Below are 14,870 nucleotides of genomic sequence, written 5' to 3'. Positions count from 1 at the left end.
CAACACTGACAGCTGGACGGTGGCTGCACTTGAGGTCCATTGGCTGGGAATCAACTTGGGTCTCCCTCCCACATGGAAGGTGAGAATTCTACCAATGAACTAATGAAGTCCTTCTATAGGGAAATAGGCACCACTATACACTATTAGTAAAAGGGGAAGTTGGTAGAAACTTGAGGGAAAGCACTTTGAAATAACCCATATAAGAGATCCAGTGGAGAGAGGAATATAAATCAGAAACAAAAAGTAGAGTACATGCTCAGCAAAATAAAAGTTTTGGAAGGAAAAAGTTCAAGAAACACTTGAATTTCTTTTGTTTAAAGCACATCAGAATATTTTATTTTTTAAAAAAGCCCTTTCTGAAATTTATAAACATACTTTCCCAATCAAACCACTCAGGAGATGAACTGAAGAGGAAAATGGCCACTTCAGAGATTTAAAGGAGTTTCTTGGAAAATAAGGTTAAAAAAAATTTTTAAAAAGTATCTCAAAACCCAGAGAAAAAATTTAAACAGAGAAAGTAATGAAGAAGTTTTGAAGTTTTGGTGAATAAATGTATGTGAAAAAGGCATTGCAAAAAAAAAAAAAGAACAAATGAAAGAGAGTAATAAAAATTATAATGATAGGAGAAATTTCCCTGAGCTGAAGCTAGTTGGAATTCTCTGATTAAAATGGTTCATCAAATTCCAAACCAGAAGGTACAAGACATTGTCATAGCTAATATGAGCCACACAGAGAAAAGAACACCACAAAGATCCTATACTTGGTCAAGGTATCATTCACTCATTTAGTTGTTGGCCAAAAGAAGGATATTCAGAAATGTACAGAGATATTTGAGAAGAAAACTTAATGAAACTAAACAAACAATAAAATAAGAACATAAGCCTTTGTAAAATGAGAAAGAAGAAGAAAGTGAACACTGGTGGGCAATGAACACTGCTCTCTATCTCTCCATCTCTCTCCATGTCTACCCTTCTGTCCATCTGAATGTTCATCTAGATCAGGGGTTGGCAAACTTCTTCTGCAAAGGGCCAGACAGTAATTATTTCAGGCTTTGTGGAACACATATGGTCTTTGTTACATATTCTTCCTTGCTTTCTTTTCATTTTTTTTAAAACAACCTTTTACAAATGTGAAAACTCTTCTTAGTTCACACCCATGCAAAATCAGTCTAGGGGCCACATTTGGCCAGTAGGGCATAGTTTGCTGACTACTGAGATAATTAAAGCTTAAAAAAGAAAAAGTCATCTAGCAATGTGTAATTTAAGAGCTAAATAGTGGAAAGCCTTAAATATGCAAAAAAAAAAAGAATGTGATTAAATAGATTATGGCATATACATACATAGGAGCTCTGGTGTTGTAGTGCCTATCTGACTGCTAACCTATTTAGTGTATTTGAATGCTAACCAGAAGGCTGGTTGTTCAAACCACTCCTTGGAAGGAAGATTGGCCATATATAACCAAAAAACCAAACTCACTACTATTGAGTCTATTCTGACTCATAGGGACCTTCATTGGATTCCTGAGACTGTAAATCTTTATGGAAATAGATCGTCCCATCTTTCCTCCCCAGAGTGGCTGGTAGGTTTGAATAGCTGATCTTCTGGTTAGCAGCCAAATGCTTTATCCACTATGCCACTAGAGCTATATATATATATGAAAATCACCTAAATATGCAAAACCATGAAGATAATTAAATAAATTATGATATACATATGTACCAGTGAAAGATTATGAAGCTTTTAAAGAAGTTTCTTTTCAAAGAATAATGAACAGAAAATGCTCATAATGATAAAGTGAAAAGGAAAATACATTAATTATGACAGCAGTTATTATTAAGGTGACAGAATTATGGACAACTGTTACCTTCTTTAAGTATTTATGTATTTTCTAATATTTTATAAATAGTTTAAATATTTCTGTATCAGGTAAAACAAAGTAAAGTAATTAAAATTTTCTGTTGCAAGGTTCTTTGGTACATTCATACTTGTCAGACATGATGCTTTCATCTTATTTTTGAGAAATATTGTCACTGTAACTATCTTGTAAGAATGATTTAGTTATTGATCATTAATGTTGAGTCCAAAAAGTTTTATTAATTAACTAACATCCTTCCGCAGGCATAACCCACACCACACTGGGCAGGAAGAAATTAATTTACCCAAGTGACGTTGCCTGAAGATGTTAAATGGTATTACGAGGAAGTTTCATGATGTGTATCAATGCAAGACCCATTTGTAGCTCACTTCCAAGCAAGCAATGACTCTCATTTTTCCTTGTCCTTGCAACCCAAGAAATATGAGGCTACAGAGAGAACTAAGTAAAATAAGGAGAGCAAAGAAAGAAATCTCATGATTTGCAAAGAATATTAGAGTAAAGCTAAACCTTCAGTAGGAATCAATCAATAGAGATCTGAATCCTAGAGGGAGTCCTTGGGCATTGCAATCAGCTGCTAAATAAGAGATTGGAGTTTGAATTCACTCAGATGCACCTCGGAAGAAAGACTTGGCAATGTACTTCTGAAAAATCAGCCACTTAAAACCCTATGGAGCATAGTTCTACTTTGACACACAAAATAGAACATGATTAAATAAATTATGGTATATATGTATATATACACACATATACAACTACATATATGTGTTAATGTATGTATACACATATTCACATATATGTATATATATGCATGCAAACATATATACATATATGTATGTATGACACACATGACACTGCCATGAATTGGAATCTACTTGATGACATCTGGTTTGGAGTCCTAGAGACAGAACTTGGTATAAGTGTGAAAACCCAAATTAAGGCCAAAGTGGACACTGCAAACTCAATATTGCTACATGTAAGGTTGGAGTCACTCTCTATGGCAACTGGAATCAAGAGCTGGGTGCCCTGTAGGAGCAAAAACAAGTGAGTGCCCTACTATAGCTTGGGTTGCACTACACACAACATTAGGGTACAAATAGAATGCACAATATCTCAGTTACCATTTAGAAAACTCGCATGTGCTAAGTGCAAAGGATCCATCTTTGTTTCTGCCAAGTGGTTGGGTTTGCTGGCACAGTAGTTAAATACTACCTTTCACTATCACCAAGATGGAGCTACTTACCTATTTCAGACTTTGGCTCCTCATTTTTTTCTTCTTTCTCTTCATCTGAAAAATAATCCTCTTCTATATTTTCCTTTTTCACAATTGTTTTAGGGTCTTTTAAGTGAATTATAAAACTGTGCTTGTCTTTTTTCACTTTCACTTTGATAAAAGTTGGGCCTGAGGAATGATCGTGGGATAGAAGACAGGCTGAATGCAATGCCACAGTGAGCTCTTGACAAGACGTTTAAATAATGCAGCATAGAATTTAAACCAGGTAATGGAACTACCCAGGGGCATCAACACCTTTATAAAACTCTGTCTAAAGGACTGAAGGATGGTGGAGTTCTAGGAATAAATGGCAGATGGATCAAGGAAATATTTCCAAGCTTTCTAGTCACATCTCAACTCAAATTACATGACAATCTATTAGAAGAGAAAATAAATTAGCTGAGGCTAATATACACTGATAATCAACTTTGTGAGATAATTCATCTGAAAGGGTTTTGCAACTTATAAAAAAATTACATAAATGTTAGTTATAATAGTAATTATTGTTAGCACAGGCAGATGAGAATTTTCCTAACTTCAGACTCTCTCTTCCAGCATTCTGACTTATTTTTTCTCTTTCTTTTTAAAATAAAGCTTTTTCTTCCCAGCTTTGATTGAGCTATCATCTCTCAAAAGTGGTAACAGTGGTAGAATGGAATGATAAAACTATATTTACTATGAACCATCTGAAATTTATACATTTTATATGTATATGCAAATTTTATAAGAGTAAGGAAATTATTTAAAATAGAATATAGCTTTAAAAACACTTAAGTCCAGCACTCTCCTCAGTTATAAGTTATGTGAGCACTATTTTAAGTTGTCACTAATTGTGCACTATACTCAAGAGTGACATTTAAGAATATTATAACGTGACAAATAAATATAAATATTGACATATAATTAAATTCCCTTTGTTTTAAATAAACAAAAGTATAAACTGCTTGGCAATCATTATACAACAAACCATTCTATAGTCACTCTAGTAATTTCCAAACCATTTATTTTTAACTTAAAAATCATTGGTGTGATTTTTTGTTTGATATGATAGTGAAAGTCTAATGACGCTCCTACCTGAGCCATACTTCTATAGGGAACAGCATCTAACTCCTGCAATGATTTTCTCATTAAATTCATAGTCATGAGGGAACAAAAAAAGAAGGAAAGAAAGAGAAGAAGGAGGAAGGGAGGAAGAAAACAGGAAGGAAGGAAGGAAGGAAGAAGAAGGAAAGTACAAAAGCAAGCACAAGAGTGTTTTGTACAACTTGGTGCGTTCTTGGGAGCTTTCTGAGTTTTGGTGTCCCTCAGAAAGTGAGGAAGAAAACTGAGACAGCAGGGTGGGACTGGTGTCATAGGAAGAGGGAAGGAGTGGGGAGAGGGGAGCCAACATTGACCCTTGTTGGCATGCATCATCTTCTGACCATTAAACAGGATCCTGATCATATTCTCTCCACACTGACCTCCTCATAACTCTCCACACTGACCTCCTCACAACTCTCAGAGATCGTCAACCCCCACTAGACAATAAGTTGGCAAATAAAGCACAACCTCCCAAACCTACCTGAGGGAACCTTTGTTGTTGTTGTTGCTGTTATGTGCTGTCGAGTTGGACCTGACTCATAGTGACCCCTCCTTGGGTTTCCGTAAGGCACAGTAAAAAGCTATGCTTTCAGGATGCCCCAACAGCCTCCTTGGAGCCTGAGTCCTACTTTTCCATTGGGAAGAATTAAGCACTTGGCAAGCTTTTGACCCCAGTCACTACTCACCTAAGAAGGATGTTGAAGGTTGTCTTTGTGAATTGTGTTATGCCAATTGACCTCGTTGTCCCCTGAGACTATGGTCCTAAGTCCCTAAACCCAGTGAGTCATTCCTTTAAGATGTAAGACTCAAGGAAACAATTAACCCAAAGAACTAATGGACCACACAAACCATAGCCTCCACTACCTGGAGACTTGTTTGTTATGTGCCGTCGAGTCGAACTCGACTCACAGTGACCCCTCCTTGGGTTTCTGAGGCAGTATCACTATGGAAGTAGATTGCCCCTTCTTCCTTCCGAGGAGTGGCTGGTGGGTTTGAACCGCCAGCCTTCTGGTTAGCAGTCAAGTGCCTTAGGCACTATGCTACCAGAGCTACCTGGAGACTAGAAGAACTAAATGGTGCCCAGCTACCACTTGGGAGCTCTGGTAGCATAGCGTCTAAGGCACCTGACTACTAACCAGAAGGCTGGTGGTGCAAACCCACCAGCCACTCCTCGGAAGGAAGGTTGGGCAATCTACTTCTGGAGTGATACCGCCTTGGCAACCCAAGGTGGGGTCGCTATGAGTCGGGTCCGATTCAACGGCACATAACAAAAACAACAAAAGCTATGACTTTAGCTCTGATCAGGATCAGAATAGAAAATTCTGTACGTAGAGAGAGGAAAAAAAAAAGTAGAACAAAATTTAAAAACATAAAAAAGACAAGACTTACTGGTTTGATAGAGACTAGTAGAACCCCCAAGACTTTGGCCTTTAGTTACTCCTCAAGCCTAGGACTGAACTCACCCCAGTGATCAACTGTCAGCCAAACAACAGACAGGCTTATAAAGTGAATATTAACACCAGAAGAATGTACTTCTCAATACAATCAACCATATGGGGCCAAAGGAGCAGCATTTGCCCAAAAACAAAGCTCAGAAGGCAAGAAGCAACAGGAAAGAAGAATGAATGGAAACAGGAAACCCAGGGAGGAAGGGGGAAGAGTGCTGTTACATTGAGGAGATTGCAACCAATGTCACAAAGGAAAATGTGTATAAATTGTTGAATGGAAAACTAATATACTCTGTAAATTTTCACCCAAACTACCATTGAAAAAAAAAAAAAAAAAGAAGCATTTCTTCTCAGTCTTTTATAGATAAATTCCTTTTCAGTTTTCCTGCCAAACATCTTTCTCACTTAAAGACTTCTTAATCTGAAGAGAATTCCTCTATAGTTGAAATAACCAGTTCTCTACAGCAGGCCCCAAGCTCTATGCTCCAGAGTCCAAGCCAGACAATTCTCTAACCTCATAGTGTACCCTTGGTTTCTGAGATAACAGGATGTGTTGTGATTAATATTGCTGATTAATTACTGTGCTCATTGCAGTTACTGTTATACTATTTATTGATAGTATGGAAGTATTTTAATATTTTAACATTTGGTAATATTAGTGTATCCCAGTTAAACTCTCAGTTGACTAATACCTTTCAGAGTCCATTATAATAGAAGATTCTGAAGTCTGAAAATGTGGGACGTGACACATCAATGAACTGCAGTGGGCCCAACACCATTTTCACTCATCACACTCAGGAAGAGCTTTAAGGCTCTATGATGGCCTGAAATGAGCCAACACCTTTCAGGCCAATAACCAGCTGCTTTTAAAATGTACCTTTTTCAAATGTTGTCTTCTCTACTTCAATCTGTCCTCCATCTGAAGGATACAGATAGTAATTTGTCCCTGAGATTTGGATAGGTGTATCTCCCATATTGTATCCTCGAAACTAGAAAAGAAAACATCATGCTTCTTTGAGTGAGGAACTGCAGTGACAAAAATCAGCTCACCAGTGTGAGCTCTGATAGCGTAGTGCCTAAGGCACTTGACTGCTAACCAGAAGGCTGGAGGTTCAAACCCACCGGCCACTCCTCAGAAGGAAGATGGGGCAATCTACTTGTTGCTCTGAGTCGGGTCTGATTCGATGGCACATAACAACAACAACGTAAGCTTAATTTGTGCTTATTTGTCTATCACTCTGTAGACACATGCTTCTCCATATTATCTTTAGGCTCTCCTGTAGTGTTATAAGGAGATATGTAACTAAAGGAGCTCCATGATGTTAAACTCTGTTCATTGGATCATCCTCATAACCCATTCTAAATAAAATAGTCATAATATTGGCAAGGCAATGTGAGTACAAGTTCGTTTCTGTTTAATTGGCTGTTAAAGTGAACTGTTATTTTGAGGGGTAGTAACACTCATAGTGACCCCATTGGGGTTTCAAGGCTGTAAATCTTTACAGAAGTAGATTGCCTTATCTTCCACCCATGGATCAGATGGTGGGTTTGAACCACTGACCTTCTGGTTGGCAGCCAAATATCTTACTCACTACGCTACCAGAGCTCTTTTTTTTTTTTTAACCCTATACTTTAGAAGGTCATATGTGAAAGGACTTTTTTTTTTTTTTTTCACTAAAGTGTTGTTAATAGAGCTCATTTTATTAATTCCTTCCTAACTTTTAGATAAAATAGGAAGAGTAGTGGCATTTGGGTGATAGGACATGGACCTACTTCTGAGAGGCAGAGAGGAAGAAAAGAACTCCAGGCAGTGGTTTCACCTGGGAACTTGTTAGAAGTGCAAATTCTCTGGTCCCACCCTAGACCTACACAATCAGAAATTTTGGGAGTTAGGCAAAGTAATTTGTGTTTAAAAATATTTCTGGGTGATTCTGCTGCCAGCTAAAGCTTGAGAAGTACTGGTTTCAGTAGTAGATAGAAAGGACAGGCAGGGGCTGTTAATTTCTTAATTTTCTATTAATTCTGACACTAGATTTTCTTAATGACTGTCTGAGGGAGAAGTGGACAAAGGGAAGGTTTCACAGAAGCAGACAGTTAGAAATGTGATGTCTGCACAGAGACAACCAAATGTACTCAGCAAATTCTATTAACCAAGACAGATGAAGACAATACCTGTTACCCTATCATGGCTGCCAATTGTTGTTGTTGTTGTTATTTGCCGTCGAGTCGGCCCCGACTCATAGCGACCCCTCCTTGGGTTTCCGAGGCAGTATCACTACGGAAGTAGGATTGCCCAACCTTCCTTCCGAGGAGTGGCTGGTGGGTTTGAACCACCAGCCTTTCGGTGAGCAGTCAAGTGCCTTAGGCACTATGCTACCAGAGCTCCAATTACACATACCTAAATGAATGCTTTTCTGTCAATTTTCTACCTTTACTGCCTGTAGTAACCTAGTTTCACAGTACTCAAGAAAAACTGACCTGAGGGTGTTTCTTCCTTGATGATTAGGTCCAGGGAAGTTCTAGCTATCATAGGAAGAATGATAGGTCTGAGCTCAGCATTACAGAAAGAAACCCCAAAGCCTTGGCAGTGAAAAGAAGGGAACTGGTTGTCTTTCTACAGAAGGAGTGTTCTCCCAAATAAATTAGGAATGGCCCCAAGAAGCTTTTTAGAAAATTGATTTTACCGGGTAAATGGTCTCAGATTCTGGTTGCTGGATGGGCTCCTCTACTGATTCTGAGATCTTTGCTTGTTCTTCTTTACTTCTATCCTTGAAAGAAAATTTTTTCTTTAAAGTCTTACTATCTTCCTTCTCTACCTTATCCCTGCCTTTCTTCCTATCAGCATCTTTATTCTTCTTTTCTGCTTTTTTCTCTTCCTTTAAGCGTTCCTCTTCTGCTAATCGATCTTGTTCTTCTTTCCAGGCCTATAAAAACATTTAAAAACATATTTAAGAGGATTTTGAAACAAATTAAAAATGAGTTCAATTCATATTCATTTTGGAGAATATTTAACCTGATTTTCATAAATATCATCTCTGATGAAATAGAATTAACAATAGAATAGAATCCTTGATTGTTCCCTTCTCTCATCCATCTTCTATATACTAACCCATGCCAGTTATTCTCAGCTATCTCTCTTCACTTCAGCTTTTCTCATACCTTGTTGTAATTGCCTTAGTTCTGCTCTTTATTATCTTTAACTGAGACTATTATAGCAGCCTCTTAGCTAGTGTCTGCCTCTTATCTTTCTCTACTTGAATCTAATATTCAACTTACATCCTAAAGATGGAAAGAGCTAGAACAGGTAAATGTTTATAAACCTAAAGTTATTAGTGGCTAGCAGGGGTGTGGGTTAAAGGGACAGGGAAAAGGAGCTTCATTGCTGAGGAGACACTAACCCTCTATTAAAGATAACAAAAATTTTTGAAAAGGATAATGGTGATGGTTGCACAGCATAATGAATATAATTAATGTCACCAAATTGTACATGTGAAGAATGCTGAAATAGCAACATACATACTTATTTGCCATAATAATAATAACAATAATATGAGATGGTTTACCAGTAGTATGGCAGACTAATGTCCAGGAAGATATTCTTGGTAGAACATGTGAAAAAATGATGGGATAAACATAAAATCTATCACTGTAGTACATGACGTGGCTGGAAGAAAAGTAAAGGATATGAGAAAGCACTGATTCAGTGAAGCAGATCATCACTGGGGACAGCATTTCCCCAGGGTTATCTGCCCAACCTTGGTAGCCTAGAAGTTGGATTTTAATAGATGATGTTTGCTTGACAGACAAGAGACAAAACCTGGAAGATCAGGTTAACCCACTGCCATGGAGTCTATTCCGACCCATAACAACACCCATTGGGTTTCCAAGACTGTAAATCTTTACTGAAGTAGATTGCCTCATCTTCCACCCATGGAGTAGCTGGTGGGTTTGAACTGACAACCTGTTTAGCAGCCAAATGCCTTACCCACTACACCACCAGAGCTCCTTGGGAGATCAGATTAGAGACCTCTTAATAAAGATGGTATTTTTAAAAACAACACCTTCACAAACCCCTGAAGAGAAACTAGATGACTAGGACCTTCTGAAAATTAAATTCTTATGTCCTTCAAAAGACTTCTCCAAAAGAGTAAAAAGAGAACCTACAGGTTGGGAAAAAATATTTGGCAATGACATATCTGACAAGGGACTGATTTTAAAATGTATAGAAAACATCAACACCTCAATATCAAAAAGATAGACAATCTGCTTCAAAAATGAGGATAGGGCATGAAGGGACACTTTACCAAAGAAAATATTCAAGCAGCCAACAAACACATGAAGTCATTGTTGTTGTTGTTGTTATGTGCTGTCGAGTCGGCCCCAACTCATAGTGACCCCTCCTTGGGTTTCCGAGGCAGTATCACTACGGAAGTAGGATTGCCCAACCTTCCTTCCGAGGAGTGGCTGGTGGGTTTGAACCGCCAGCCTTCTGGTTAGTAGTCAAATGCTTTAGCCACTATGCTACCAGAGCTCCTCATTAGTCATTAGAGAGATGCAAATCAAAACAACAATGAGATATCATCTCACCCCAGCAATAAAAGTAAAGTTCAAAAAGACAGAAAACAACAAATGCTAATGAGGGTTTGGAGATATTGGAATTCTCATACATATCTGATGGGAATGCAAAATGGTAAACCATGGTGGAAAATGGTATGGCGCTTACTTAAAAAGTTGGAAGTAGAAATACTATTTGATCCAGTAATGCCATTACTAGGAATATATTCTAAAGAGGTGAGATCCAGGACATGAATAGATATTTGCACACCCATGTTCATTGCAGCACTATTTATAATAGCAAGGAGATGGAAACAACCTAAGTGCCCATCATCAGAGGAATGGATAACCAAACTATGGTATATACACATAATGGAATACTGTGCAACACTAAAGAATAAGGAAGAATCAGTGAATCATCTCATAACGTGGATGAACTTGGAGGACGTTACTCTGGGTGAAATAAGTCAATCACAGAAGGACAAATGTATGAATTCATTATTGTAAAAAAGTCAAGGAAAGGCTTACACAGGGAAGGAAATTTTCTTTGTTGGTTATCAGGGATGAGAGTGGTGGAAAGGAAGGACAAGAGATGGATAATTAAGAGACAGGTTTGATATGGATGAAGAACAAAAAAAAAAACAAACAAACTCACTGCCCTCGAGTTGGATCTGACTCATAGCGAGCCCTCTTTGGGTTTCCGAGGCAGTATCACTACGGAAGTAGATTGCCCAATCTTCTTTCCAAGGAGTGGCTGGTAGGTTTGAACTGCCACCCTCCTGGTTAGCAGTCAAATGCCTTAGGCACTACGCCACCAGAGCTCCCATGGATGAAGGGAAAAGTGATATAAAAAAGCATATGACTAGCATAATATCACTAAGGAGAAGGAACATGGAAAGGTGCACAAGCGGTACAAACAATAAAGGCAAATACTACTGCATACACGATATTGCATTATCAGTAACAGCAAACACTAATCTACGGGAGGATACATAGGTGGACAGGTATTTGCCTAGTGGGAATATACCCATGACCTTATATAGCTTTGGCAGATGATATTCCTACATATGTATTTGTAAGTGCTATAAAAATGTCCATATGCAGTTTAAATATAACAGGAGGCAAAGTTAGGAAAATTAAAAAAAAAAAATACAAACAACACCTTCATTGGGTGAACTAGTTAATAATAATAATTAAAAAAAAAAAAGTCTTGTCCCTAGAGGAAGCTCATGAGAATACTAGCCTGCCTTCTTGGTCCTAGGGAGAAGAGAAAAGAAAATGTCTCTTCCGAGAACTCCTAGCTACAAGCCTTTCCTTATACAGACTTGTGGTTAAAATGCACACTACCCTAAAATTGTATTTTAAAGTGGTCCTGGATTGGTAGTGCTTCTAGGTGCCCAACAGAAGCAAAATATAATAGTTTCCAGAGAAGCACAATGTAAATGCTCAAATAACTGACACAGTCAAAGTTACAATTAATTTTAGCACACAGTAAAAATCACAAAACATGAGGAAAGAAACCATTTTGAACAAGAACCTAAAGAAACATACTGTGGAATTGTACCTGCAAAGACTGCAGATCTTGGAATTATCAGAAAGAGGATATAAATAAGTATTTTTAATACAGAAGCCCTGGTGGTGGAGCACTAAACCATTGGCTGATAAGTGAAAAGTCAGCAGTTTACACCCAGCAGCTGCTGAGAGAGAGAGATATGGCAGTGTGCTTCCATAAACACTACAGCCTTGGACACTCTATGGAGCAGTCTACTCTGTCCTACAGGTTTCACTATGCGTTGGAATTGACTTGATAGCAGTTGGTTTGGGTATTTTTAATAAGCTTAAATAAAAAGAGGTCCAAAGTATAAGTAAGAAATAAAAGTGTATGAAAAATGACAGAGTGCATTTGATGGAACTCTTGACAATGAAATAAAACTTTTGAAAAGGCAGTATATGAATAGATTATGGTTCTGAAATTTCCAGAGTTGATGAAAGATCCTAACAGTGAGGAAGGCCAATGAATCAAAAGCAGGAAATAATGGTGTGCTGGACCCAACTCATATTGACTTGCAAGTTTATTGTTATATTTTCAGAAATCTCGTGATTCATTTGTTAGTCACACCCATTATTAAAAATTCATTTATATAAATGTACAATTAAAAGCAAAGATAACAAATATCCAAAAATCACTATTGCTTAATTATTTTATTACCTTTCTCTATTTTATATGCGCTTGAGATTATGTCAGTTTTATCTCAATGGTGGAAATATTACATAATGGTGTGTTACTGCAACAGACAATTATATATTCAGTGACAATACATTGGCAGCTTGACAATCAGTCATGGTGGGAGTATTCACACAACAGAAATCAGCAAATTCTACAAGTCAGGGCTTGATTAGTTATTTTGTCAACTTTCTAGAATTAAGAAATTGATGGAGAAAATGTTAATAATGCAGATTAAATTTAAAAGTGTGTCATGTCAATAGCTGTTACATTGTCACTAGCACAGAAGATTCAGAAAATAGTCTTCCAGAATTCAAAAATAATCTGATTCAGCAAAGAAGGCATTTATATTATAGATGAATGAGTGAGTCATATGTCTTTGGTGTTTCAATTTTGTCTTCTTAATATAAGTGAAAACATTAATCAATATTCATATTGGAACCATAGGTTGGCTGAGCATACAAGAAGTTTTCAAAAACCAATGAAAGCATATTGTGAGAATCAATTGGTCATATGGAATTTACAATACGGAATATTTTATATTTTTTTTTTACTCACCAATTGTGTGCTAAACATACTTTATATCAATAACATTGATAACAAACTTATGTGTATATATGAATATTCACACTTTTTTTTTTCAAGAGAGCCATTGATAAACATGTACTAGCATACTGTGGAAGATTTTCACAGCAGCTGGAGAGAAAAGAGAAGATGTTTAGCAATGGCAAAGTAGGTTGATGATCAATTTATTAATGGCTACAATGTCAGCCAGGAAAAAGGGGGAAATTAGAGTGCTAAGAGGAAATTCAAAAAGTCATCCAAGAATTTTAGAAATGGAAATTTCTTTTCATAAATGAGAGGAGAATAAAGCCACTTTTTTTTTTTTTTGCAGATAAATAAAAAACTGAGTTTAATCTGGTGGTACAAATGCTTAAGTCCTGAACTACTAACCAACAGGTTGGTGGTTCAAACCTACCCAGAGAAGCCTCAGAAGTCAGGCCTAGTGATCTGTTTCCAAAAGATTACAGCCTTGAAAACCCTATAGCCAAAAAAAAAAAAAAAAAAAACCCACTGCCGTGCAATCGGATCCGACACGTAGCAACCTCTTCTTGGGTTTCTGAGATGGTATCACTATAGAAGTAGATTGCCCAACCTTCCTTCCAAGGAGTGGCTGGTGGGTTTGAACTGCCAGCCTTCTGGTTAGCATTCGCTTGCCTTAGGCACTACGCCACCAGTTGTTGTTGTTATGCGCCATCATGTTGGACCCGATTCATAGCCACCCCTCCTTGGGTTTCCGAGGCAGTATCACTATGGAAGTAGATTGCCCAACCTTCCTTCCAAGGAGTGGCTGGTGGGTTTGAACTGCCAGCCTTCTGGTAAGCAGTCAAGTGCCTTAGGCATTATGCTACCAGAGCTCCTAGAAAACCCTATGGAGCAGTCTTACTCTGCACACATGGTGTTGCCCTAAGTCAAAATTGACATGAGGGCAACTAACAACAACAAACTCCCACTGAAGGAACTTCTAGAGGAAATACTCCTAGAACATAAATTGTGAGAAGGAATGCTCAATAAAACAAATGATAAACATGGGGCTAAATTTAAACAACATGAACTATGGAAAGCAATGATAATAATAACGTCTAACTTGCAGGAAAAAGAGAAAAAAAAAGAAGAGATAAACGTTAAACATCAAGACAACAGGGTAAGTTGGGAAAGGGGGAGCACACTTTAAATAATTTTAATAGGATTTTGTATTGTTCTGGAAGAAAATGAAGATACTTGATTAACTTTATGTAGGTACTTACATAGGATGAAGGAGCTCTGATGCCACAGTGGTTAAAGCTGCTAACCAAAGGTCAGTGGTTTGAACCTACCAGCCATTCTACAGGAGAAAGATGTGCAGTCTGCATCCATAATGATTTACAGCTTGGAAACCCTATGGAGGCAGTTCTACTCTGTCCTATATGGTTGCCATGAGCTGGAATCTACTGGATAGCAGTGGGTGGGCAAACAACATGAGAGAAAACAAATTTCTGCAATTTGTTAATTGACTAATAATTTAGCATTATTATTTTTGTAACACAAGTCTACCGATAAGAAAAATGGAATCATTTTTTTTGGGGGAGGGGTATCATTTCACTTAACTGAGTCCAAAGTTAGTGTCTCTATCATCAAATTGATTGCAAATGAAAGACAGGGGAAAAAAAAATTCAGTATGAAACAAAACAAGAAACGGAGGACAATGGATCACAGGAAGGAAAAGAAAATAGGTATTACAAAAGAGGTTGGTTCAAGAAATTCCAAATACAGGACCACTCTGGGGAAGATGGTGGACTAGATAGAAGGACTGCACAGACCCTCTTCAACAAAGAAAAGGAAAACCAATTGACACAGACATAGAAGTTATTCTTGGACC

General features: G+C 37.6%; 1 protein-coding gene across 1 annotated transcript in view; it reads right to left on the bottom strand.

Moving 5' to 3' along the window:
* SPAG17 (sperm associated antigen 17) overlaps positions 1 to 14,870 on the bottom strand; it is a 413,793-nt gene that overhangs the window by 156,217 nt on the left and 242,706 nt on the right. Inside the window, exons 21-23 of the mRNA XM_007950259.1 lie at positions 8,358 to 8,597; positions 6,551 to 6,662; positions 3,116 to 3,274 (exon numbers count right to left, since the gene is read on the bottom strand). Coding sequence (XP_007948450.1) covers positions 3,116 to 3,274; positions 6,551 to 6,662; positions 8,358 to 8,597 — 511 coding nt within the window. The remainder of the gene's footprint in view (positions 1 to 3,115; positions 3,275 to 6,550; positions 6,663 to 8,357; positions 8,598 to 14,870) is intronic.

Source organism: Orycteropus afer, unplaced genomic scaffold (assembly GCF_000298275.1).
Source record: "Orycteropus afer afer isolate SDZICR_OR568_19922 unplaced genomic scaffold, OryAfe1.0 scaffold00010, whole genome shotgun sequence".
Taxonomy (NCBI): domain Eukaryota; kingdom Metazoa; phylum Chordata; class Mammalia; order Tubulidentata; family Orycteropodidae; genus Orycteropus; species Orycteropus afer.
The sequence above is the reverse complement of the archived record's forward strand: the minus strand, read 5'-3'. Positions and strand labels throughout refer to the sequence as shown.